Source organism: Delphinus delphis, chromosome 2, assembly GCF_949987515.2.
Source record: "Delphinus delphis chromosome 2, mDelDel1.2, whole genome shotgun sequence".
Classification (NCBI taxonomy): domain Eukaryota; kingdom Metazoa; phylum Chordata; class Mammalia; order Artiodactyla; family Delphinidae; genus Delphinus; species Delphinus delphis.
In genome coordinates this window covers 159,682,235-159,709,396 of record NC_082684.1, presented here as the reverse complement: position 1 = coordinate 159,709,396, position 27,162 = coordinate 159,682,235, and the positions used below count along the sequence as shown (strand labels likewise).

At 40.7% G+C, this 27,162-nt stretch overlaps 2 protein-coding genes across 4 annotated transcripts in view; one reads left to right on the top strand and one right to left on the bottom strand.

Annotated features, from left to right (window-relative positions):
- APBB1IP (amyloid beta precursor protein binding family B member 1 interacting protein) overlaps nucleotides 1-14,549 on the top strand; it is a 102,891-nt gene extending 88,342 nt beyond the window's left edge. The window contains exons 11-14 of the mRNA XM_060003766.1: nucleotides 807-905; nucleotides 1,486-1,600; nucleotides 12,091-12,194; nucleotides 13,699-14,549. Of these exons, the coding sequence (XP_059859749.1) occupies nucleotides 807-905; nucleotides 1,486-1,600; nucleotides 12,091-12,194; nucleotides 13,699-14,208 (828 nt within the window). The 3' untranslated portion in view covers nucleotides 14,209-14,549. The remainder of the gene's footprint in view (nucleotides 1-806; nucleotides 906-1,485; nucleotides 1,601-12,090; nucleotides 12,195-13,698) is intronic.
- A 1,291-nt stretch (nucleotides 14,550-15,840) lies between these two features.
- LOC132421047 (protein adenylyltransferase SelO-like) overlaps nucleotides 15,841-27,162 on the bottom strand; it is a 28,968-nt gene continuing 17,646 nt past the window's right edge. Inside the window, exons 12-18 of one of the 3 annotated variants that reach the window (XM_060006091.1) lie at nucleotides 26,603-26,647; nucleotides 26,410-26,491; nucleotides 26,216-26,308; nucleotides 24,229-24,308; nucleotides 23,143-23,186; nucleotides 19,966-20,045; nucleotides 15,841-16,999 (exon numbers count right to left, since the gene is read on the bottom strand). In XM_060006091.1, the coding sequence (XP_059862074.1) occupies nucleotides 16,877-16,999; nucleotides 19,966-20,045; nucleotides 23,143-23,186; nucleotides 24,229-24,308; nucleotides 26,216-26,308; nucleotides 26,410-26,491; nucleotides 26,603-26,647 (547 nt within the window). In that variant the 3' untranslated portion in view covers nucleotides 15,841-16,876. The remainder of the gene's footprint in view (nucleotides 17,000-19,965; nucleotides 20,046-23,142; nucleotides 23,187-24,228; nucleotides 24,309-26,215; nucleotides 26,309-26,409; nucleotides 26,492-26,602; nucleotides 26,648-27,162) is intronic. The other 2 variants (XM_060006089.1, XM_060006092.1) reach the window with 2 other exon arrangements.

Below are 27,162 nucleotides of genomic sequence, written 5' to 3'. Positions count from 1 at the left end.
TCATCCAGAAACAAAACAAAACAAAACAACAGCTGCTTTCTAAGAACTATAGGCATCAAATTGCTGGAGAGACCCATGTTTTGCCCCTCTTACAAGACAGTCAGAACAGGAATGCCATTGGAAGTTAGGGAGCTGTTTCTGGTGCTGAAAGACAAGGATGTTCCGTATGACCAAGGACCCGTGACTCTCCTTCCCCTTCGTGCCTGCCCATCACTGTTCTCTTTGATCAGGAGCTCCTGGAAGGCCTGGATGACCCCCTAGTGCAGCACCTAGCTCGTTGCCACTTAAGATTAGACAGAAATATTCCTTCTCTGCGCCATCCATCTGGAGGCCAAAATGGCCCATTTGGGTAAGAGATGACAGAAGACGGGGTGAAACCCTGAATCCCTGGTAGCAGAAGTAACCCTAGGACTGATGGGGAGTCACAAAAGCATTAATCCCTTGACATAAGAATTACATCAGGTAAGTTCCTTTATCTGATAAATGGAGAAATGATTTGGACTTCTTGTAGGGCTAGAAACGTGATAAATGTGAAGGCTTTCAAGCATTCAAAAAGCAGGAATGAAAATGATTATTGATAATATAGTAAAAAATGCTTGTGATAAATCATGTCGCTGCTTTCTGAAATTCTTTCCAAATTTAGCTTCTGTAAAAAAATATACTCCTGTTCCTAATTCTAAAATTGCTACCGGTAATTTTGGCCACCTTCTCAGGAAATCTCATACACTGTGAGAATTTTTAAATGTTTTTGAAAGGTGCTAATAAGTGAAGAGCTTATAAACGGTCTTTGAAATGGCTTTTTCTAGCATCCCCAAATTCAGAAGGAGTCCCAGTATATCAAGTATCTCTGCTGTGATGACGCAAGAACGCTAAATCAGTGGGTTACGGGAATCAGGATCGCCAAGGTGAGAGAGCGTTCGGACTCACCCTATCTTTGCTAACCAGCCTCCTGACCTGGGTCCAGGCTTTGTGCTACTGAGAAACAGCTGATCCATTCTTACTGAGTCAGTGCCATTAAGGGGTCAATGCCATAGATATTACCTTATTTGCCCATTGGTTTTTTTAAGTAAATGAGAGTGGTTGATACATGGACCTCTCCCATGACCTGGGAGTCAGGGATTTACTTTCCCGTGAGACATCTCAGCTATTGATGTATGGAGAGCTTTGCAAGTGTCGTGTGTAATTAAGAAACACGAGATACAATCTGCAGTAGAATTACATAAAGATATATGTCATCACAGTGCGTGGCTAAAGCTCTCCTCTAATGGGGAGGTGAGGGTATTACCTGACTCTGCTAATCTGGAAAATTATTTAACATATGAAAACATGATTTGTGGATTTTTTTCATTGAAGTACTAAAAAAAATCAACTAAAAAAAATCTCAGGAAAGGAATAAAAAGAGTAGTGATGAAGTCCTTTTTTCCCTGAATTTGCAGTTGAGTGCAGAATTCGGGATTACTCTCTTCTTTTGTGTTCTCTCCCTAGTACGGAAAGACGCTCTATGATAGCTATCAGCGTGCCATGGCCAGGGCAGGGCTTGCCTCTCGGTGGACCAACCTGGGCACTGTCAACGCAGCCCCACCAGCCCCGTCTTCTACAGGTACCTTGCAGAGAAGAGAGTCTGACACCTGTTCAAAGCTCAGAGGTCGTGTTCAAACTTATCTAATGTATTTCATAGAAACAGAACTTTGTAGACACTGCACAGAATACATTCCCTCCTGATGGTCAAATTTAAGATCCCCCCCCCCCTCACACACACACTTGTATCTATTTCTTTATAAGTGACCTTTAGCAAAGCTCTGACCCTTTTTTCATGATATGCCTGTGGACAAGATGGTGATCACCAGCTTAGGATGAGCTTGTAGGGAGCTGTGTCTCATCACAGTATAGATGTGATGTTTGTCCGAGGCTCCATTAGTGCCCAGCAGGCTGCTTGCACCAACAGTGAGATCATTCCTTGGTGTTTTGCCTCAATAACATCATGGCTAGAGCCCCGTACCCAATTCTGGACATTACATTTTTTTTGTTGTTTTTTTTGCGGTACGCGGGCCTCTCACTGTTGCGGCCTCTCCCATTGCGGAGCACAGGCTCCAGACGTGCAGGCTCAGCGGCCGTGGCTCACGGGCACAGCCGCTTCGCCACATGTGGGATCTTCCCGGACCGGGGCACGAACCCGTGTCCCCTGCATTGGCAAGCGGACTCTCAACCACTGCGCCACCAGGGAAGCCCTGGACATCACATTTTAATGGTAATATAACAGCTACTGGTTTATATTTTTAAGAAGGAGGGCAAGACATTGAGGGATGGAGTGGGTACTATGCATTGCTTTATATACACATTATTTCTTGTCCTTACAACCACCCTGCAAGGTATACATTATTATCCTCACTCCACAGTTGAGAGAACTGAAGCTTGGAGAAGTTGGTATGTAGTACTTCTCAGTGGTTGAGCTGTGATTCAAACACATTGTCTTTATGATACATAATGGTTGGAAGAACTTGAACCATTGTGGCCAGTGATTTCATCAATTGTACCTCTTAATGAAACCCCAATAAAAACTCTAGACACCAAGGCTTGGGGGAGCTTCCTGGTTGGTGAACATTCAAGGAACCAGGTGGGTTACATGCCTTGACTCCACAGAGAAGGGGGTCCACGTCCAGGACCCACCCAGACCTCGCCCTGTGGGCGTCCGTTATAATAAAACTGTAATGGGTGAGTATAGAGCTTTCCTGAGTTCTACAAGTCATTGTGTTGAATTATTGAACCTGAGGGGTCGTGGGAACCTCTCAGTTTATAAAGGGCTGGTCAGAAGTGGTGGTCGGCTGGCATTGAAGTGGAGGCAGCCTTGTGAAGGTTGTACCTTACACCTGTAGAGTCTGGTGCCAACTCCAGGAGGTGTCAACTGAATTACAGTCTACCCACTTGGGTGGAAACAGAACCCACATCTTGCCAGGACCTTAGCTCTACCAGTTATGTGTGTGTGTCAGAGGTCATTGGGGATTTGGGGGTGCTGTGAGATGCTATTTTGATAGGGCACCACTGAGCCCACGTCCAGACACAGGCATCCCTCCCATGAAGTTCCCAAGAGAAAGATATAGACACAGGAACCATGGCAAATTAGAATTCCATGTTTGATCAGCTGAGCTAGTGTTCATAACTTCCAATTCAAGGCTACCTGTTAGAACAAGCTAGAGCATGTGGTTTAAACTCAAAGCTTGAAGTGGGCATCTCTCTCGCCTAAGTTTCAGCCCTAGCCAGAGGCAACTATAATACCAGGGATTTAAAGAAAAAGAGGAAAAAAAGAAGGGAGCGAGAGAAGAGGGAGGGGGAAAAGGAAGGAAGGAAGGAAGCAGAATGACTGGGCTGGCTCTCAACCCACAGGACTCTGCCCACCGTTAACCTAGTATATAGGAAATCTGGAGGTTGAGAAAAGGAGAGAGGGAGTGAGGCTTCTCCAGCGTGGGGAGAGGGATTGGGACATCCTTTCTTCCTAGAGGGCTCGGCATACAGTAGACACTGAGTCCATCACAGATCTGTCGACATCAACCACAACCGGGCCCTTAATACTGCCTGTGGCTCTTACTGTGTTTCTCTAGACCAATGGTTCTCGACCGAGGGAGATTTGGACCCCCAGGGAAGACTTGGCAATGTCTGAAAACATGTTTGGTTGTCATGCTTTGGGGGGTGCTTGTGTCATCTAATGGGTAGAGGCTAGGGACGCTGCCTGTCCTGCAATGCACAGGACAGCCCTGAACAACAAAGAATTTGCCAGTCCCAGATGTCAGTAATGTTGAGAAGACCTATCCCAGTCAGTGTAATCTCCTAGCTTCTCTAATTGTTTCAGACATTCTTCACTCTCCTCAGATTTCCAATCTCCAGCCCCTTTACTCTCAGCAAAAAAAAAAAAGAACCATCAACTTTCCACCACCAAACCCAGTGACTTACCTGCATCTACACCCATCCTAGCCCATGTCTATTGTGTTACCTCCTAACAAGGGCCGATTCTTCCATGCATGCTTTCGTCCCCTATTCTTGCCCCAACTGGAGTCCTGCAGCGCAACTCTGATGCTGCCCCTGGAGTTAGCTCAGACCCCACAAGGGCACAGTACTAATAAGGCTGCCCTTCCTTCAGATGCCAGCCACACTTCAGGGGTCCCCAGGCCACCCAAACTTTTGACCTACCAGCCACAAATCTGGGGGTTTCCCAGAACCCCCTTAGGTTCAACAGTTCAACTCACAAAACTTGGGAGAGTGCTATCCTTATTGTTACAATGTTATTATAAAGTATACACTGGGACTTCCCTGGTGGCGCAGTGGTTAAGAATCCGCCTGCCAATGCAGGGCACACGGGTTCGGTGGGGAACCTCTGGTACAGGAGGATCCCACATGCCGTGGAGCAGCTAAGGCCGTGTGCCACAACTACTGAGCCCGCCTACTGCAATTACTGAAACCCGCTCACCTAGAAGCCCATGCTCCACAACAAGAGAAGCCACCACAGTGAGAAGCCCATGCATCACAATGAAGAGTAGCCCCCACTCACTGCAGCTAGACCACACGCAGCAATGAAGACCCAACGCAACCAAACAATAAAGAAAGAAAGAAACATTTTTAAAAATTAAAAAAGTAAGTAAAGGATACACATCAGGACCAGCCAAACGAAAGACGAATAAGGTGAGGTCTAGGAGGGTCCCAGATGAAGAGCTGTGTCCTCTGGAATCAGGGTGCATCACCCTTCCAGCACATGGATGTATTCACCACCAGGAAAGCACCACTGTCCAGATTTTTTATTGGGATTTCACTTCATCGACATGATTGATCAAATCATTGACCACGTGACTGAACTCAATTTCTAGCCCCCGTTCTCTACTCTGCCGATGTCAGGCTGGCCCAAAGCCTCAACCCTCTAATCAGTCGGTTGGTCTTCTGGTGACCAGCACCCATCCTGATCCACCTTGTTTGCATAAACTCAGATGTGTTCCTAGGGGCTGAATAACAGAGACACTCTGATAGCTTGGAAAATACCAAGTTCTGTGCCAGGAACCCAGGACAAAGACCAGAGAGATGCATGGTTATGCCATTCTCTTCTACTTTCTCTTCTGCTCTACTGTTTTCTTCTCATCAATATTGCACCCTTCTTCAAAGAAACAAAATCAAATTTAAAACCCTCCTACAACTCCAAATCCCCCTCCAGCTAGTGCCCCATCTGACAAGCAACTATTCTAAAAGGTGGACCATATTTGCTGTCTCCATTTTTCTACTTCCTTTTCACTCTTCAACCCATTTCAGTCAGGCTTCTTTCTGCCTCTACTACCTGGTGGAAAATGCTCTTGCTAATCTCACCAGCGGCCTCTGTGTTGCTAAATCAAACTACTGTAAACCCCTCTTTTTAGTCCACCTTTCAGCAACCCCAACACAACTGACCACTCCTCCTTGAACCAGTCTCCTGTCTCGACTTTCCAGATATCACACACTCCAAGTCCCCCACCCCGCCCCCCAACTTCTCTGACCACTCTTTTTTAACCTCCTATAGTAACTCTTCTTCTACCCCACCTTAAACTACCCAAGACCCATCAATCCTAACCCTATCCTCATTTTACACTATCTCCCTAAGTGATCTAATCCACCCCCAGCACTGTGTATGAGCTGACCACCTATAACTATGTAAATCCAATCCAGGCTTCTCTGTTGACCTTCAAACCTATGTATCCAACTGTCTGCTCATTGGCTTCACGTGGATCCTTCCCAGACACCTCAAACTCAACATTTGCAAAACTGAGCTCATCCTCTTACCCTCCAGACTTGCCCCCCCATTGTTGTTCTCTGTTTCCATAAATAACATCATCATCTGCCCAATTGCTCCTGCAGAAAACATGCAAGAAAACTCACCTCTAAATCCAGTCACTTCTAAATCCTGCTGACTCTACCTTCTGAATATTGGGCAAATCTGTCCATGCCTGTTTGTCTCCATTGCCATCAAATCCTAGCCACCATGTTCATTTGGCCCCGTGGGGTGGTGCTTCAGCCCTTCAGATGCTTTCCACTGCTCTCAGATTAAGTCCCCAGTCCTTAGCAAGGCCACCAAAACCTGCATGAAATGAGCCTCGCCCATCTCACCTGCCTCTTTCCCCACCCCTGTCTTCCTGTTCCTGCCACAGAGCCCATCTGCTTTTCCCACTTTTTCAAAGCCCCAAGCACCATCCTTTTTCAAGGACTTCTCAGATGCTCTTCCTCTGTTTATGATGCTCTTTGTTTGTTTTGTTTTTTTTTTTCTTTTCGGTACGCGGGCCTCTCACTGTTGTGGCCTCTCACTGTTATGGCCTCTTCCGTTGCGGAGCACAGGCTCCGGACGCGCAGGCTCAGCGGCCATGGCTCACGGGCCCAGCCGCTCCGCAGCATGTGGGATCTTCCCGGACCGGGGCACAAACCCGTTTCTCTTGCATCGGCAGGCGGACTCTCAACCACTGCGCCACCAGGGAAGCCCTATGATGCTCTTTGATTTCATGTGGCTAATTCCTGCCCAGCCTCAGCTCTCAAATGAATTGTCCTTGGTAGGCCAGTCATAATTAATAATCTGTGTGATTATTAGTTTAGTATCTGTTCCCTCCTCCAGGCACTGAAGGAAATCATAAGGTCAGGGACTGTTTCTGTCTGGTACATCATAGTTTTCCCAGCACGGACCACAGTGCTGGGCAGATAACAGGCGCTCGGCTAGAATTCGAAGATGGTTGGGACGACAAATGGAAAAATGAATTAATACCTGGTAGGGTTTCTCTGAGGGTGAAGTAATGTGAACAGCCTTAATACTAAATGCAAAATGCATGTTCATTCCGTTTCTCCTAAATGAATTGCTTAAATCCAATTTTTGAAGAACACCATTGCAGCAGTCAGATGAGATGTCCATTGATCAAAAAGGAGGATCTTTCCCACGATGGAATATCTGTTAGTAGATAGTAAATTAACCCATCTTGGTTCTGCTGTAGAGTCTTATTTATCAAAATTAAGCCCTGCAGCCCTACAGAGGACAAATGTGCTGAGATCTTAAAATAAACCATACTGAGAGCATCCCTGCTTATTAGTAAATGCTTCCATTTGAGCATCTAAGGGGAAAAACGTCCTCAATTTAAACTTTCAGTTTATGCCTTAGACTGTATTGCCATGAGCACCTGCTGGGTGGGATTTTAAGCTCTAAAGTATATTAGTGACCAGCTCGGAAGGAACTGAAGATGATGAGCTTAGAAGGAAGGGAAGCCACTTTCAAATAGAACGTGAAGTTCATTCTTCTCAGTTACACACATACGTACACGATGACTGTGATCACATCTTAGCAACAAAGACCCGCTTGAAATGACGCCATCTTTTAAAATTCAGTTCTTCTCGTATATTATTATCCAAGCCTCTCTCTTCGCCTAAACTCATCACACAAAATCACTAGGGCTCCTTGGAAGGTGTTTAAGGGACCCATGTCCATCCAGGAGCCCGGGACAAATCAAACCATATGTTCCTTGCAACAGCCCTCTTCCCTCCGCCGCCAAAATTAAGGTAAATGTCAAGAATAGTGTTGAAAAAACAAATGTTCCTTGGGATCAGAGGAGTTACTGGCTAATGGGCTCACTTGAACCTCGGGCTCTTTGGGGCACTAGTCAGGGAGCCTCCTTCATCACCCCAACAACTGTTTTCTGAGTCATTGGCTTGCAGAGTGGGGGTCACCCACAGAGGACAGATTTCCTGGACCTTGGACCCACGAGAGACAGATCAGAACAAGAACTGCAGCCGGGGAGACCTTGCACGGGCACTAACTCTCCCTGGGCAGGACCTGCTATAAAACCATCTGATAGAGCCTGGAGACAGTCAACCCCAGGCCCCGTCAGTCTGATGCCTCCTCCGCTTCAACTTTTCACCTGGAATCCCTTTCCTCTCCTGCCCTCTCCCTCTTCACGTGGTTGGCCCAGAGTCCTGGAGAGGCAGGGCCAAGTGGTGCAGGGTCACTGGCTGGGAGTCAAACCGCAGACGATTTGTGTGCCTCTGCTGTGATTACCCAATTGAAAATCCCAAGGCATCGTTCTACATCCAGAGTGTTTAGCAACAAGTAATGTATTCTCGATAAATGGCAGGGTTTTTTCTTTTATATTAGGAAACAGCCGTGGAGGCTTTTTTTTAGTACTTATTAAATGATTTTATGACTTTAGCCACTATTTTTCATCAGGACTCTTTCGTGGCAATTGGCAGAAATCCAACTCAATCTAGTTTAAGCAACAAAAACCAAGGGGGAGAGATTTATTATGGCACAAAACTAGGAAATCCAGAGGTAGGCTGCTTTCAGGCACAGCGGGATCCAGGGGGTTAAGCGAAGTCATCAAGATACTGTTTCTTTCTTGGGCAGTGTCCCCATGAGGTGGCAAGGACTGCCACTGGCTCTCTAGGCTAACATTTTTCACACAGCTGGAAATCTTAGTACAAAGAGAAAGCCCCGCTTCTGAAAACACCCTGGAAGGGCTCCATTGCATGCTTATACCTAAATCACGTAGCCGCACTGAAGAGGATGCCAGTACAAGTGGTAGGATCGGCCCTTTACAAACCACATGGGTGAAGAAGGGGATGAGGGATCTGTCCCCTCCTGGGAATGCACTTGAGTTCTGTAAAACATATGTTTAATAAACGTCCCACCCCTAATTCCTTTGAGGTCTGCCAGAGAGACGTGGCAGCAGGAGGAGTGGTGTTGCTACTTGACAGCTGGGACGTTACTACTGTGACCCCAGGACAACCTAGATCTGAAATCGGTGGCACCTACAGGATATACGAGTTATGTGGGTACCCATGGGTTGTCTCAGGATGGGGCAGAGAACCCACAGAAAAGATTAGACTTCTTGGTAAAGGGAGGACAGCAGCTTGGAGCATCTGAGAGATTGCTATAGACGTGACTTCTTTTGTTCCCACAGACTGGCAAAGACCTAGACATCCTGGTTACATAGCAATGTGCACTATGTTGTTGAGAAATCAGACTGTGTGTGTTTGGGCAAAAGAAGCAATATATATATATATATAGATAGATAATTTGTGCCCTTTAAAGGAATTTCCCCTAACTGTCTTCAGTATTCAGCTTTGGTTTCTGTTTATACAAAGGTGTTTCCATTACCTGTAAAGAAAGATTTTGAATATGCGTACAAAGAGGGAAGAGGGGAAAGAGAAGAGACCAAAGGAAGGAGATTAAGCACTTTGGAATCTAAGGGGTTTAAATCTCTCAGGGGTGGCATGGGATGGGACACAAAGCCTTATGAAAAACTCTTAAATTTAAACATCCTAAGACCTTAAGAAGTTTAAACCTGTTACTTTCCGCCCTCCAGAGCAAAGATGTGGCTAATCAGAGAGAGACATTAAATAGTCATAGAGATAATCTTGTGTTTACGTGGCACAGGGTGTTAAGTTCTGACAGCACCGAGCAGATGTGCTGAGGAGGGCAGCTCTGAACAAGGACATGGCTGCTCTTGCTGAATGAGGAGCGTGCATTTTACAGCAACAAACCTTACAGCAGAACAAGTTGGTATAGCCTGTTCCAGCCTTTTGATTGTATAAATGGACATGAACAGATTTTTATTCTGAAATAATTTCAAACTGACAGAAAAGTTGCAAGAATAATGCAAAGAATTTCCATAGACTCTTGACCCAGAGCACCAATACTGAGTATTTGTCACATTTGCTGTATCATCCCCCTCTCCCTATCCCACCCCCCATATGTTGTCCCTAGACCTTTTTTTTTTGGAGCCTCTTGAGAGTAGATTGACTATATTGTGTCCCTTTGTCCCTTAAATCTTCCCTTTGTATTTCCTAAAACCACAAAAAAAGGCTATTCCCTTACTAACCACAGTACAGTTATCAAATTCAGGAAATTTAACATTTCATGTTGATAGAGTATATTTATGTAAACCGCAGCCCATATCCCAGTTTTGCCAGTCGTCGCAATGATGCCTTTACAGCAATGCTCTTTCCTGGCACTGGTGCCGTCCAGATTTGGAGTTTGCATTTAGGCATCATCCCCTTTCCTCTGGAACATTTCCTCAGCCTTTCTTTGTCTATCAAGACATTAACATTTTTTAAAGAATACAGGCCATTTATTTTATAGAATGTCCCTCAGTTTGGATGTGTCTGATATTTCCTCGTAATTCATCTCAGGTAATGTGTTTGGGGCAGGACTAAGCTGCCGTGTCCTTCTCGGCGTATCCTAGTCGGAGGCGTATGGTGTCTGTTGCCCCTCATTGGAAACATTCATTCTGACCACTTGGCTAACGTGCTGTCAGATTTCTCTCCTGTGCAGTTATTTCATATTGTACTTAATAATTCGTACAGAGATACTTTGAGATAGTGAAAGTATCTGATTCCTCATCAGACCTTCCCTTCTTCCCTGTCTCCTGAAGTACTTAATGACCTTCTCTGAGTTGTTGCATAGAGTTTTGGGTTTTTCAAAATATTTGGAAAATATTTAGAGAAGCAAGCACACAGTCATTTCATAAATATTTGGCAGAACAGCTGGTACTGAGTAGAGTTAAGGCAACCTTGGAATCCCTCAGGGAGGAGACCTCAGGTCGGGGTCTGGGAGGCAGTTCAATCATGGGAGGAGCAGGCTCAGGGTGTGGAGAGCTGGCTGTCCTCCCCCCGGGATGCCCTCTCCGGAGCCAGAGACATCAACACACAGCTGCTTCTCTGACTCTCAAAACTGTGGAACCTCAGCTAGGCACACTTTTGTGCAAAAGGACAAATAAAAAGGCAGGAGGGTTTCCCTGGTGGCGCAGTGGTTGAGAGTCCGCCTGCCGATGCAGGGGACACGGGTTCGTGCCCTGGTCCGGGAGGATCCCACATGCCGCGGAGCGGCTGGGCCCGTGAGCCATGGCTGCTGAGCCTGCGTGTCCGGAGCCTGTGCTCCGCAACGGGAGAGGCCACAACAGTGAGAGGCCTGCGTACCACAAAAAAAAAAAAAAAAAAAAAAAAGCAGGAAAAGAAGCACATATCAGGACTGCCTGGGGAAAAAAAATCTAATTTCAGGATATAGTGGGGGTTTGTATATTTTGCCCAATCCCCTCTGTCCACCTTTTTTTTAAAAAAATAAATTTATTTATTTTTGGCTGCATTGGGTCTTCGTTGCTGCGCGTGGGCTTTCTCCAGTTGCGGCGAGTGGGGGCTACTCTTCGTTGCAGTGCGCAGGCTTCTCATTGCGGTGGCTTCTCTTGTTGCGGAGCACGGGCTCTAGGCGCACGGCCTTCAGTAGTTGTGGCTCTCGGGCTCTAGAGCGCAGGCTCAGTAGTTGTGGCACATGGGCTTAGTTGCTCCGCGGCATGTAGGATCTTCCCGGACCAGGGCTCAAACTCTTGTCCCCTGCATTGGCAGGTGGATTCCTGACCACCGCGCCACTGGGGAAGTCCTGGCTACTGTTCTTGTGCTCAAAGTATTTTTTGTTGAGGATAACGTTCAAAAGTTGTTCCTGTACATAGCATGGTATGAACCCAGATACATCCATTTCAGAAAAATCTTCAACAATTCTTTTAAAAAGGAGGTTTTCAAGGTTCATTTTCCAGTCACGAAAAAGTTTTTAAAAGCAGAACATACTGTTCTCTAGAACCCCAGTTAATCCAGATTTTGTTGCTTGTATAAAGTATTCATTTCCCTGAATGTTTTGCTGAATTTCATGAAGTATTGTCGTAGAACCTCAGGTTTTTTCAAAAGCCCTGTGTACCTGTGAATCCTTTTGCTTTGGAGACATAAAACTGCTTTGTCTTTTCAGGTTAACTCTGAAGGATGTTGAAAATACTTTGCCCACTCTTTTTTTATTGAAGTATAGTTGATTTACAATATTGTATTAGTTTCAGGTGGGATTAGTTTCAGGTGGGATTAGTTTCAGCAAAGGGATTCAGGGTGAGTTTTTTTTTGGATTATTTTCCAGTATACGTTATTACAAGACATTGAGTATAGTTCCCTGTGTTACACAGTAACTCCTTGTTGCTCACCTGTTTTATATACAGTAGTTTGTACCTGTTAATCCCATACTCCTAATTTTCCCTCCCACCTTTGCCCATTCTTCTTGTCTCTCTTCCTCCCCTTTAGGAGTTAAAACAGGCACCAACCAGGCCAATGGTCAGATCCCCCAGGCAGCACATTCTATGAGTACTGTTCTCGGAGAAGCCCAGAGACATGTTGAAACAACTAAGGTAAGACCCACTTCTATCAGACTGTCACCTGTAAGCCCATATTCTAAACCATTAGCAGTATTCTAATTGTTCTTTTAAAAAGAGAGACTAGAGTTCCAACAATTCAAAAGTCACTGTAATTTCATTTAGATAATTGCTTCTTTTATATATATATATATATATATATATATATATTTATCTTAAAGTTACATAGGCTAGGATGGAAAATTAAAACCAACTATCACAGCTTCGGGAAAATGTAAGAATTTTCTTTAATGCTGAGGATTGGTAACTATTTTTAGTTTAGCTACATTTATTTTGACTGAAGCAATTTTGTTTGTTTGTTTGTTTAGTCAAGTGGTTTTAGCACTCTCTGAAAGTGGCATCTGCATTTTAAGCCCTTGGGATTTTTACTTATTTTTTCTGAATAAATTAGAGCAACATGTTAGTCAGAAGCCCTTTGTTAAATGCTATCTGGACCCCAAACCAGATTAGAAGAGTACTGACAGGGTCCCACTATAAAATATTCATTATTGTATTTTTCTGTTAACGTTCTACATATGTCCTCAGGGTGACAGAGAAGAAAACGCATTTTAAAATAATTTCCAAATTGGTGTAACATTCTCCGTAACTTTTTTTTTTTTAGTAGAGGAGATTAATGAAGATTCATTTAAATCTATCTAAAAATTATAGCCAAAAGTTATAATTTAGTTATTAGTCCAATTGGTAACGACTTAGTTGACTATACAAGTTCCACTGAATATTTCCCATGTATGATTCAAACCAGTCTTAAATGTGTTTCAGTAGTTTTCCACCTCATTCTCCCCTTTCATTTTGTCCATCAGCCAGTGGTGGGAACAGTTAAATCCTGTATTTATCGAGCTTCTTATAATTTTTGAAAACCACAATAGACCATTAAAAGGTGTGTTTCTCTAATATTCTTGTTAGCTTCTCAAATCTGACAATCTCATCTTGCAGTGTACTTTCAGCGATTATTATTTTCATGGTTTTTGTAATGCCAACTGAAGAAAAACATTTTTAAATGCTGAAAGCAATAAAAGGATCCCATAATAGAAATCACTTAACTATGCGTGAACACTAATTCCCAAACTGCCTGTTCAGAATTTTAAAAAAAATACATCACCGGTTAATTTCTTATCATGCTAAGCAGTTGAACTAAATAAAATAAACTCAATCATAAGGGCACTTTGTTAGGGGAAAAAAAAATTTCTAATCTCCAGTGGCAAGAGGTTATTAAGCAAAGAAAGAAATAAAATGAAAGCCTGATAAAATGTAAATTGCAATGATAATTATCACTAAAACAGAGGGATTCAGTTCAGCTGCCTGAAACTCCTGGGGGAAGTTGCATTATATAAATATGAGGTGAGCTAGCTCAGGAACAACCTGGAGTCTCAGGACTGAGGGACTGAGCCTCCCCCTCGGGGGCAGACGCTTCCTAAATCCGGAGACTCATGTCCACGTGGCCATGTGGTCAAGAATAAATGCTGTTGTCGCTTTGTTGAAGGACAAGAAGTCCGGCCTCGGCAGCCACGACGCCGGAGCGCCCAGGGCCCAGACCCTTCCCATGTCCAGCCTGCCTCCGCCCCCTCCCGTGCGACGGTCCTCGGAAGTCGGCTGCGGCAGCCCAGGGACGCCGCCCAAGGTCAAGGGCACGGCCGCCGGCTTCCCAGCGCCGCCCCACGACCTCCTGCCGCCGCCTCCGCCGCCGCCACCCCTGGAGGACGACGAGCTCCCTCCGCCGCCCCCCGACTTTAGCGACGCGCCCCCGGACTTCGTGCCTCCTCCACCGCCGCCGTCGTTTGCGGGCGACGCGGGGTCTTCGCTGCCGCCGCCCCCGCCTCCGCCCGCCCTCGTCCCCGAAGCCGCGAAGCCAACCCCCGTGGTGGCCAAAAGGCCGCCAGCTCCCCCCAAGAGGCAGGCGAACCCGGGACCACCGGGCGGAGGAGGCGGGGAGCAGGATTTCATGTCGGATCTCATGAAAGCTTTGCAAAAGAAGAGAAGCAACATGTCCTAAGGGAAGCCTAGAAGTATCTTTGGGTGATGGGTGTAATCATTGCTAACCTCAATTGCATTTTTGCTACTTTGTTTCGGTGACATCTTGTTCATTTTAGATACAATATTGAAGTATTCAGACTAGAAATGCAAATAGGAAACGTCTCCCTGTTTCTCAAGTACATTCATAATCCTTAACCTAACACAGAATTTAGAATATCTGCCTGAATGTACATATCTTTCCTGTGTATTTCCACTTCAATGGATTTTATCTTCCCTTCCAAGTTAAGTAAAATGATGTTTTATGTTCATTTATTTTATTATGTTATGAAGCATCAAATTAATAAAAGTTTAAATTTTTTTCCTTAAGATGGTATTTCTAGAAATATCAGTATAAATCTAGTGCAATATCAATTCTATTTTATAATATACTTGACCTTTTAAAAATCCTAGGCCTTCTAAAGTCTTGTTGATCTTCGACATATTTTCCATCTCCATCTCAGTGACCTCCAGAACTTTCAGGAAAATCGAAAGAAGAAAAAGAAAAAACCAGGAGAGGTAGAGTGAATTTAGTTTTTTTGAGACTCATTGCTTGATTCATTGGAGTCTTGGACATACCCTAGTTTGGTTTTGGTTTTCTAATGGTTGAATAACATAGTAATTGGGGGAAAAAAATAGTTTTTTAGATAGTTTTTGGATTCTGTTATTATAATGCTATAAGTTGCTATAAATAAAAATTTAGAGACAGGAAAAGGCAATCAAATTATATTCTTCAACCAGGAATGTTTTCCCTCAGATAAATTTAATGCTTAATTTTAACAACCAGTTTATCTTAAGTTCCTATTACCCTTATCTTCTCTTTCTAATTGGCTTCTGAGAGTCCTTTTAGATTTTCTTAGTTTTATTTCCATGGTTCTGTTTTTTTTTTTAATGTAAAACACCTCAAAATCTTCTTAAAGTGGGTAGAAAATAATAGCTAACGTGTTGGACTTCCCGGGCAGTCCAGTGATTAAGACTCCGCGCTTCCAGTGCAAGGGGCACGGGTTGGGGAACTAAGATCCCACATGCTGGGCGGCACGGCCAAAAATAATAATAATAACTAATGTGTTATTTTCTACTTAAGGAAGATAATTAATCTTATGTTTTAATATTTGGAAAAAAGTGAGCTCTAAATTGACATTTAAAACAACAATGAAAAAGCAAATTCACATTTTAAAACCAAAATATTTAGTAATTAAAACTGGTAAGGTGCACTAAATTTTTCCTAAGCACTGGGGCCCATCACTATGGAAAAGGAGGGCTCAGAGAGTAGGACCTAGGGGACTGGGGAAGGGAAAGAGAGAGATGTGGTTGTTATGGGCTTCACAGATGACCCCCAAAACCATCAATTCAAACATATTCCTAACTTAACAGAGAAGAAATGAGGCCTGAAGATGTGCTTAACCTACATCTCACAGAGCTGGGTCACCGCCTGAGTCTCCTAACTTCTATCCATACTGTACATTTACTTTATGGGGAAAAATGATAAAAATTCAAACATTAAAACGTTTGTGAGTTTTAGCATTAGATAATATATATTTTAGAAAAACTATGGAAAAGAATTAACTGATTTTGTGGTCAAAATATTGATATAATTTTGGTGGACCGAAAGGTTGAATGCACTGTCTCTCTCCATCCCTGCGCCTTTATTACAGGATATAAAAGAAAACATTAGGAAATAGATGGTCCAGATGGTCCTTGCTTTACAGAGTTCAACATGCACGAGTTTCAATTACCACAATTTAGTTAAATAACACTAGTCCCCAACATGGTTCACATTTGCTGCCATGCTATTTTAACTAGTAATTAGTTTTAACTAGTAGTTAGTAATTATGCAAAGTACAAACATTGCTATTAGCTCTTCAACCCACAAATCACTACATAAATAACAGATACATATCATGAACAGTGACCAGTCACATCCCTTCTTTCAACACCATTAGGGATTGATCAACTGATCACTGCATATTTGTTATTCAGTTTATGCACAGACAGAAAAGTGTCTTAAGGTGATATGGTATTGTATGTATGTGTCTTAAGTTATTAACGTTTAGAGATACAGAAATATTCATAGATTAAATGAAACTATGTCTGGGAATGTCTTTAAAATACTTGGGGATATATAAATTATACTTCAATTAAAACAATAACTAGGAACAAGGGGGAGGTGTGTAGGGGTGTACATGAAGCAAGATTATCATGCATTGATACTTAGTAAGCTGGTTGAATGGTAAATCAGGTTCATTAAACTATTCTTTTATTTTGGTAAATGAAAATTACTATAACAGACAAAAAAGCTTGAGGAGTACAATTAAATTATATTCTTATTTGATGTGCCCCAAATTGCTGGGTACATGGTATTAGATGAAAACTTACAAATTCATTAAAAGATTGTTATAAGATTTTTTAGTTATTGAGAATAACTCAGGTAGTTATTATTCATTAAATTGATTGATTAAAACAAAAATGACCACAAACGTGTTCCAGAGAATAGGTCCACTTTATTTGGTTAAAAAATGTTTTTATATATAACCATTATTATGAAATGCAGGATTGTCAAGAAAATGTAGGTGGTCATTAAGAATTTGTCAAATTGATTATTCTATGCTGGGTTCGGTGATAGAAGTATCCCTTAATTGATTTTCCCCAAATTAAGATGAGCAGCTAACCCTGAGATCTTTGGCCCAGGAAGGAGTAGGTGAGGAATAGCCTGCTGTCTCAGCTGCAGAATGCTTCTGGAAAGGACGGCGAAGAACTTGCTGGAGGAGATGGACCTGGTAAACAATTTAAAGTAGATAAATATAGATTCTCTTAATCAGGACCCTTATTAATTTTCTACATTTCTGAAACGACAAGGTAAATTTTAAATGTGCATGAAAATGTTTAAACATTTTATGTTTCATTAAAACTTCAACTATAGCTGTTACTTAAAATTTCTATTATTCCAGAGAAAGCTCCTTAAGTAGTAGTTTTTCGCTGAAACAGGACAGTGAATATGTACATCATCACAAAGAATACATATATTTCCTGATCATTTCTAAATTCCTTCACAGCATTAAGAGAATTATAATTTTCTAAAATATTTATAAAAATAAAAGGATGTCAATGATTTACACTCTTTCCAAATCAAGGGCATGGATTCCAACTCATACTGCTTCATTTGCAATTTTGTCCCACGGTATAAACTGAGGGATCAACAAACACACCTCTTTCAGCAATAATTCTAGGATCAAAATGTATATTCTCATCCAGTTATAAAAATAATTAAGTCGTGGGGATGTAATGTACAGCATGGTGACTATAGTTAATAATACTGTTTGTGTATTTGAAAGTTGCTAAGAGAATAGATCTCAAAAGTTCTCATCACAAGAAAAAAAAATTGTAGCTGTGTATGATGACATGTTAACTAGACTCATTGTGGTGAGCATTTCACAAGATATACAAATATCAAATCATTATGTTGTAGACCTGAAATTAACAAAATGTTATATTTCAACTATACCTCCATTTAAAAAGTAAATATAATAAATATTATACCTATCTAATCTTACCTACTAGTTTAAAAGCTCCCCGAATAGATTTTTATACTTCTCCACAGCAACTCGCAGAGGGTGAATTCTCAAGAAATGTTTGATGCAGGAATGTAAACACAAGGTGTATGTGTAAAGAGTTATAGGTCTAAAAGTTTAACAAGATCTTTTTCTTTTCCTGCATGAGAATTTAACCCTTAGTTACTAACTTTCTGGATCTGTTCCCCTGGTAACCTGATAAGGTGGTATATGTATGTCCACTGTATCACCATACAACACGGCTTATGACTGACAAATAGCATTTGTCCTGGGAGAACTGTAAACACCTGATAGAATGTGTTGGACTTTCTTTGGTGTAGGGACTCACGGTATAAGGCAGGTCTATTGTGGGGATGTTGGAAACTATGCCCATGGAGCTGTTAGAAGAGATACTGGTTTCTGTAGAACATGCAGTTTTTCAGCCAGGGCTGCCCCTGCATCTTCCCAGTGTGGATCGTGTCCCCCTGCACCTGAGCTTTACCGCTGTACCTCCCTGCCTGCGTGGATGCTTCAACAACTCCTGCAAAGGAGGAACCTAATGGTGCCCTGCTGGTAAGCTATGTTTCTGTCCTGTATCTTTCTGAATTAAGGGGGGCCAAAAGCAGCCTGTAATAGTCTTATGAATCTGAACGTTTACTTGGACCTAGGAAGACACCTCCCCACCCAAGGTGGGCACGGCATCCTTACTCAAATATAATTTTGAGGGAAGGGAGAAAACAGGGAGGGAACAAAAGAGAGGGAAGGAAGGTGAAACAAGGTAACAAAAACATCTTATTAAACACTGTTTAGTTTCCCCAGCTTAGACTAATTTATCTAAAGATAAATACTGAGTTAGCTTCCTTCTCTTTGTTTTTCCTTAATACCCTAAAAAGATTACACTTAAAAATATTTTATTTTCTAAAATGAAAACCTAGATTTGTCAGGCTAATTAAACTACTGAAATGTAAAGTTAATGCAAGTTCCAAATTAGAAATAGCAAGAACAGTTTCTCTGTCGTGCCCACTCTGATCAGTTGGTAGTGACTACACAGCATGCTGTGATGAGAAGGATCCCAAGGCTGTGACCCATTTGAGAGAGAAAGGGGGCCGCGATCGTTAATAATGTCTGTTCCAGTGCAGGACAAAAGAGTGACAGCAAGAGTGCTGGGGGCTATTCCTCTTCTAAGAAATACACTGTGTGCAATGCATTTTTAAACAATTAACGAGGAAATATTTGAGGCATAGAAGAAGGTATGCAGAATAATATGACAAATACCTGTGTATCCTCCACTCAGCTTCAGAAATAAAATGCTTCCAATATGGCTGAAGCCTTGAATATCCTTCCCTAACTCGAATTTCTTCCTTCCTGCAAATCAATCACTGTCCAAAGATGCTATCATCTTTATTCAGTTTGTTACTTTTATTATATATGCATATATCCCTAAAGACATGATTTTACATGTTTAGATTAAATTGGGGTGGTAACACATTGTATGTATTCCTTTGCCACTTGCTTGTTTTGCCAAACATTATATGTGAGATTCATACAAGCTGATGTGTATAGATCCAGTGCATTCATCTTCCCGGATGTCAAGATTTCAGTTCATAGACCCAGGTTGCTAGTGCCATAGATGCCTGGTAGATGCAAAAGCTAATTCCCTCTGGAGATATGCACCCTCAAATCGGCGTCACTGGATTTCTGAGGTTGAAATCCAAAATCCCTAAATATAAACAATGACTAGCAGAACCAGACCCTCAGAAGTTCAAATAATGTAGATATGATATCAAATGAATATTTAAAACTTTAAACACATTAAAGAATAAATTTTGAAATACGAGAAAATGATTCACTGATTAAAGAGAGACCAGGTAGTGAGAAGCTGGGAAGCTGGTGCTGGCAAAGGTATGGTTTAGCATATCTGCAAACAAAATCAGGGTGTTTAAAGTATGATACATTTTTTTGTGGTACGCGGGCCTCTCACTGCTGTGGCCTCTCCCGCTGCGGAGCACAGCCTCCGGACGCGCAGGCCCAGCGGCCACGGCTCACGGGCCCAGCCACTCCGCGGCACACGGGATCTTCCCGGACCGGGGCTCGGCAGGCGGACTCTCAACCACTGCACCACCAGGGAAGCCCGTAAAGTATGATACGTTTTAAATTAATAAAAATAAGCCCAGAAGAGTCAACCAACTTACCTCTGAAAAATCGTTCCTTTCTGCTTTTTGCACTGCGGATTCCACCATCCAGTTCTTCAGCACGTATCTAGGATTAACAGCTTAAACAAGAGGGGAAAGTTCATCATGGAACAATAATTACTAAGTCGACACAGGCCATGTGAAATTACCACTGAAATGACATAACCTTTAAGAACTTTGCCAGGAAGCTCAAATGAGAAGAATGATTAGCGTCAGTCATTCTGATTGTTGATAAACAATATACAGTATTTATCACCTTATGGTACAGGAAAAACGGTTTTTTCGCATCATGAGCAATATTATGTTTTATTTTTCTTTTCAGTGTTTCATCATTAATTTGGTTTTCACCATATTCAGTTCACTAAGCATTTTATAAAGCTGGGAGAAAGTAGAAGATTCATCCTGTAGCCCAAATGAAGGGAGGAAAAAGTTGCTGCTTTTAACATCTTCAAACACAGAATTCAGGTCTGACTCAGTAGGACTGCTTAATGCTGTTGTTGCCAAGAGCAAATAGGAAAGGTTACATGCAGGCAAAACTCTTTGTAAATTTATATTTTTTATAGTAACCATGCATTTTTTCATACTAAAAAGTATTATAGGGACTTCCCCGGTGGCACAATGGATAAGAATCCGCCTGCCAATGCAGAGGACATGGGTTCAATGCCTGGTCTGGGAAGATCCCACATGCCGCAGAGCAACCAAGCCCATGCGCCACAACTACTGAGCCTGCGCTCTAGAGCCTGCGAGCCACAACTACTGAGCCCATGTGCCACAACTACTGAAGCCTGCATGCCTAGAGCCCGTGCTCTGCAACGAGAGAAGCCACCGCAAGAAGAAGCCCACGCACTGCAACAAAGAGTAGCCCCTGCTCACCACAACTAGAGAAAGCCTGTGCACAGCAACGAAAAACCAACACAGCCAAAAATAAATAAAATTAAATCTTAAAAAAAAAAGTATTATAATAATGGCACATTCCAGAAATTATGTCTTTATTTGAGATGAGACTTTTCCAAGATAATTTATCAACTAGGTGGAAAGGAGGGATGTTTATCCTCACTGGCCTGAAAGAAATTCCGAGAGGACTCCAGAAATCACTGTTTTGTGATTCTCAACAACATTTTTCTGAGTTACTTGAATGGAGGGAACATACAAATTCCACTTCGACTTGGTTTTAAAGAGCTGCCAAGACATGACAGATGATCTAAAATACAAGTGCCCTGTGACCCAGTAATTCTACTGCTCTAGGAGTATAGTCTATGGGAACAAATTTAAACATTAGAAAGCATTATTTATATTAAGGAAAACTAGAAACAACTTAAATGCCTATTAATAGGGGACTGGTTAAGTGAAACATTACATACTCTTTCAAAGATATATTATGCGGTCATTAAAAATGTTACATTATAAAGAATGAAGTAGTCAGGGGAAATGTTTATTTTCAGTGAAAAATGAAGGATCTAAAATTATACCATAATATGATTACGACTACATTTTCTCCTAATCAATACACACAGAAAAAGAGAGACTAGAAGTGTCAATAAACACATGGAAAAGTGAATAGCAACTGTGGTTGAGTGATGGGAATCCTTTTATTCTTTCTACAAGTTTGCATCTTCCAAATTGTAAAGAATTCATGCAGAACTCTTTTAAAATGAACACACATATACACATATACAGAATAAATATATATAATCCTTAGGAAAACTGACATGCAAGGGAAATTGTGGAAGCAGTCGACTTAGGCAGAGGGAGAGTGGAGTCACCCAATTAAAAGTTTAACAAACTTCACCAACACTTTATAGAAACCTGGCAACGAAATACTGTTAAAATATGCTGGGACTTGTAGCTGCAAGCAGAAGTACTTTGGATCAATTATGTGTTGATATATACAAACTACCTGAAATCAGAAAATTGTAGATCTGTTCATAGGATTCTTTGAGGTTATCTAATTCTGTACATTTTTTTTATCTCGTCTGGAACTTTTTCCCATTGCTCATTGTGGAAATTAATTTTTCCTTTCCTTGAGAGTACACTGTTCAGCATGTATTATTTCTCTAAAATAATTCAAAGCTTCAGCCTTGAATTCACTAAATGTCTTTCATCTTACCATCTCATCCATCCTGTCATAACCAAACAAATCCAAATCCTAAAGACAGCCACGACATTTTCTTCTCTCAATTTCTTTTTTCTCTTAATTGCTGATATAGTCCATACTGAGCTGGCCTATAAATTCTGTATGATTGCACCCATGAACATAAGTGGCTGGCAGCTAAATCCATGCTAAGCCCCAAAGACTGATTACTCACTTCCTTGTAAAAACTCAGCTTGCTTTTATTTCTACAATAGTGTCCTGAGTCAAGAAGCAGTCTCATCCTCTAACTTAACATGGAATATTAGCATCATTCTTATTTCATCAAATGATCAGCCGCCCTGATGACACACACTAGCTCTCCACACCAGTCCTAAGTAAGGTAAGAGTACTCCAGGACTTGAGTACTTCTGTCTTAACTTCTTTGATCTTCTTAGAACTCATGTTGCAAAAAGGACTAACTTCCTTTTTTCTTCTTCTCCAAGCCAAGTGTAAAGTCACATGGTAAACTGAAAGCAGTATATAAAGGTGATTTATTTTTAGCACTACCATTTACTAGGTGTATATTATGGCCCAGGCACTGTAACAAGATAACTTACATATATTATTGCTCATCGTTACAACATCCCTGCAAAATATGCCCATTTTATAATAGCTAAGGGCCTTGAAAATTGGAAAGTTAAATATCTTTCATATTATACCGCAAAAAAGTGGCAAGATGAGGTTCATCTGTCAGATTCCAAAACTCACGTTCTTTCCACCATAAACCACACCACCTTCCTTGTCTCTCCACCATCTTTTAAGGCCATATTATTTTAACATCAATATGCAAACTTATTGAAAGCAGGGCTATCATAATCAAGTTAAAAGTCATCTGAAATTAGAAAGGCTCATATATGACACTTCAACTAAAATACACTCATCTAGAGTTTTTGTAGTTAAAAACAAAACAACAAATCCAATTCCCTCAAGTAATTACTTCCAGTTTTCCAGATTTTGAAAACTGGGAGTAATTACTTCCAGTAATTACTTCCTGTTGCTTTTATGTAATAATCCTTCAAGCTGAAAAAATCAAAAGGATTACCTACTTGTCATTCTTTTTCTTCTTTCAGAATCTGAATCATTCATGTTACTAAAAATGAACAGAACAAAGAACAGAATTAATCACTGTCTCCCCAAATCATACCGTTTTTCCAAAAGGGTGAGAATTATTTCACAAGACAAATATTGAAAAAAAATTTTAAATAACATTGAATCAGTGTCTGAAAGGAAGACAGAAAATCCTGTTTGATTAAACAACATATAAAATACTACCTTATTTCGTTATTTTAGATAATACCAAATTTTTTATTTTTACCAATTAAAAAAATACTTTTGTCTAAAAAAATATCTAAACTTGGGCTTCCCTGGTGGCGCAGTGGTTGAGAGTCCGCCTGCCGATGCAGGGGACACTGGTTCGTGCCCCGGTCCGGGAGGATCCCACATGCCGCAGAGCGGCTGGGCCCATGAGCCGTGGCCGCTGAGCCTGCGCGTCCAGAGCCTGTGCTCCGCAACGGGAGAGGCCACAACAGTGAGAGGCCCGCGTACAGGGAAAAAAAAAAAAAAAAAAAATCGAAACTCTCTGGCACCTCTCTTTCCTTATCTTAAAACATAGTTTTCTGAAAATAATTTAACTTGTTCTTCATTACTCAGGGTCATCTTTATGAATAGCCCTCAGCTGCCATTAAACTGTGACAGGCTATTTGCTCCTGTGCGTCCTGTGGTTGTCCTGGCTCTCCCTTCAGCCACCACTACCTACAATTTCTTTACTCTTTCACGTTTGTTGCTTCCGATTCATTGTGACAGTTAACGACGCAAAGTAACTTCTGACGATTGTATGAGATGTGACAATTTATAGACACTGGATGAAAGCCTGGGGAGCTGTCTCTCCAGAGCTTCAAGGCTTGGGAGACTTGGGCTCAGGACACAGGGGAATGGCATTATCAAAGCTGAGGTGAACAGAAGGGTGCTCTCTGCGTGGGTGAGATGTTACCAGACACTCCTCAGCCAGAGCAGACTTCCCGGGAATAAAAAGGAAATGTTGAAAAATGGAAAGGAAGTGAGGAATCTGATGGGTTGACGATGCTAAAGTAATATATTACATGCTTTCTCAAGAAGTGATTAGGTTACCTTACCTCTTCAGTCTCAAAAGGTACTGGGACACCCAGGCAGGAAAGAGTTTGTGCTTTGAGATCATTTTCAGTGCCCAGAATTGCTAGAAGAAAATACAGTAATAGACTGCTTATTAATATTTGTTCACTTTATTTTAACTTCATGTCCCTTAAATTATGTATTTAACAATAATTTATAACATCCAGATTTCTCTTAAGGTTCTCTATTTCAAGTAGAAGTAGTACTAAAAAGGAATAATGTTTTCCTTTTCTTTATATAACTTTCAACTCAAATTCTAATTCATGGAGATACATGTAATGGCATGATTTAAGAGAAATAAAAAATATACATAGTTCTTATAAATAGACATTACATGTGAATACTTACATTATCAAAACCCTTCCTTTAAATAGGGAAAACTCATGTAATATATAATTTACTTAAAAAATTTAATTTGTAACTGTTTTATTTAGTTATCTATTAATTCATTTAACGTATATTTATGGAATGTCAACTGTGTGCTAGGAACTATGTTAGTTGGGAAGGAAAAAAAAACTAATAAGACATAATTACTGCTTTTAAAAAGGAAAGTGTGTAAACAAATAAGTCAATGCCATTTTAGAAGTGTTATAGAAATATACATAAAGGCTAAGGGAACACGAATAAGCTATTAGCTCTAGTTAAGAATTAGGGAGTTAAAAGGTCTGAAATTCAGAAGACACAGAAATTAACTATTAAAATGATTAAAAGTGTAATGATCTCTCTCAAATTTTCCCAACACTCAGTAATTTAAATATTAACATCTGTCAAGAACTCGTTCAAATCACTTTAACATTACTTTGTCTCAGTTAATGTTAAATGTTAAATCTCACATTAAATGATAATTAGTTCTGACAGTTCATTAATAATTTTTAAATTATATCAGAGATGCTTATTGGTTAACATTTTGCTGGATTTCTTGCTGAATAGGTAGACATTCTTTTATTCAAATCACTCCTAAAAATGTAATTTATGGCAATTACATACCTGTGAGAACTATACACAAATAGTTTTTATATATAAATAATTTTTTTTAGTTAACACAGAAGTCATGAAATATAATGAAGAAATTGAAATTTTAAAAAATATGCCTAGATTTTCATCTGAAAAATAATAAAAACAATGCAATATAAAAGACTTACACCTAATAAACAGAGCTATGTTTCTAAAAATCTATAATAAGTGGGAGTCTTCTGGTTAATACCCATATTATTCCATAAATGTAGCAGATTAGTATTGAAAAAACAAGGCAACACCTTTCTTAAAACTGAATTAAGAAGAACCATTTTGGTAACAGCTTGGCAGTTTCTTAAAAAATTAAACATAAATTTGCTAAACAATCCAGCAATTCCACTCCTAGTATCTACCCAAGAGAAATGAAAATATGTTCACACAAAAACCGGTACATGAACGTTCATAGTAGTATTTATTCGCAATAGCCAAAAAGTGGGAATGACCCAAATGTCTGTCAACTAGTAACTGGATAAACAAAATGTGGTCCATCCAAAAAGGGAGTAATAAAGTAATAAAGAGGAAATAATATTTTAAGACGTACTTAAAAGATCTTAAAAATACTAAAGAGGAAAGAACCACTGATACAGGTTACAACATGGGTGAACCTCAAAAATATGCTAAGCGAAGAAGCCAGACACAAAAGACCACATACCATATGATTCCATTTACAGGGAGGTCTAGAAAGGGCAAAGAGACAGAAGGTAGACTAGTAGTTGCTTGGGGATGGAAGTAGTAAAAAGGGATTGACTGCAAATGGGCAAAAAAGGATCTTTTCAGAGTGATGGAGTTGTTCTAAAATTGAATTGTGGCAATAACTGCATAAATCTGTAAGTTATTTAAAAATCATTGACTTGTACACTTAAAATGAGGAGAATTTTAGGGTATGTAAATTATGCCTCAACAAATCTGTTAAAGAAAACTGAGTTAAGAAAAAAGCCAAAAGTCACAAATTGATACCTGAGGAATGCTGAGCTCCTGTAACTGGCTTTGAGTGATCTCACTGAGCTGCCGAAATGTCATTGTAAAGTCAGCTTCTGTCTTTTCCATGAGCTAATGAAAATACTTACATTTAGCAACCTCAATTCTTGAAGAATATATGGAATAGTCATTCAAATGTTAATCCGGAAAAAGAGATAAAATGATAAACTCACATGTAAGAGAAATGCAATTAAATCATCATCACCCTTGCTTTTTCCAAGTAATCCCAATTTGGCTTTGAACAATTCTCTAAATCTAAAAGGAGAAATGTCAATTTGATTTGTTGTTAAATTTCTCACTGTTTAAGAATTGCCCTCAAACCAAGCAGGATGCTCTAATATGTGTTAAAACAAACAAACAACAAACCTTGTATCATAAAGAATGGGATACCCCTCAAGAATCTGAGCAGCACTGAGGGAGAAAAAAGATAGCACCGTTAAACCTTGCTTAAATGTTAACATTCTTGAATTACATTTTACATGAACAAAGTGAACTTTCTCATACATTAAATAGCATTCGATTACATACTACTGATTCTGATTTAGTGATTTAATTGTATATCATACCTTAGAGAAAGTTGTCAATATAAATTTACTGTCTCAAAGATTTGGATACAGTACAGGTCAAATCAGGTAACTCCTGAAATATGACTATATACAATTAGCTTATAGGATAAATGTTAATATGTCTTTATAATACCAAAATAGTTATATAAATGGCTTTTTTGGTGTATTTTATTTTATTTTAAATTTATTTATTTTTGGCTGCATTGGGTCTTCGTTGCTGCAAACCAGCTTTCTCTAGTTGTGACAGGCGGGGGCTACTCTACGTTGCAGTGCGCAGGCTTTTCATTGCGGTGGCTTATCTATTGCGGAGCATAGGCTCTAGGCGCGTGAGCTTCAGTAGTTGTGGCATGTGGGCTCTAG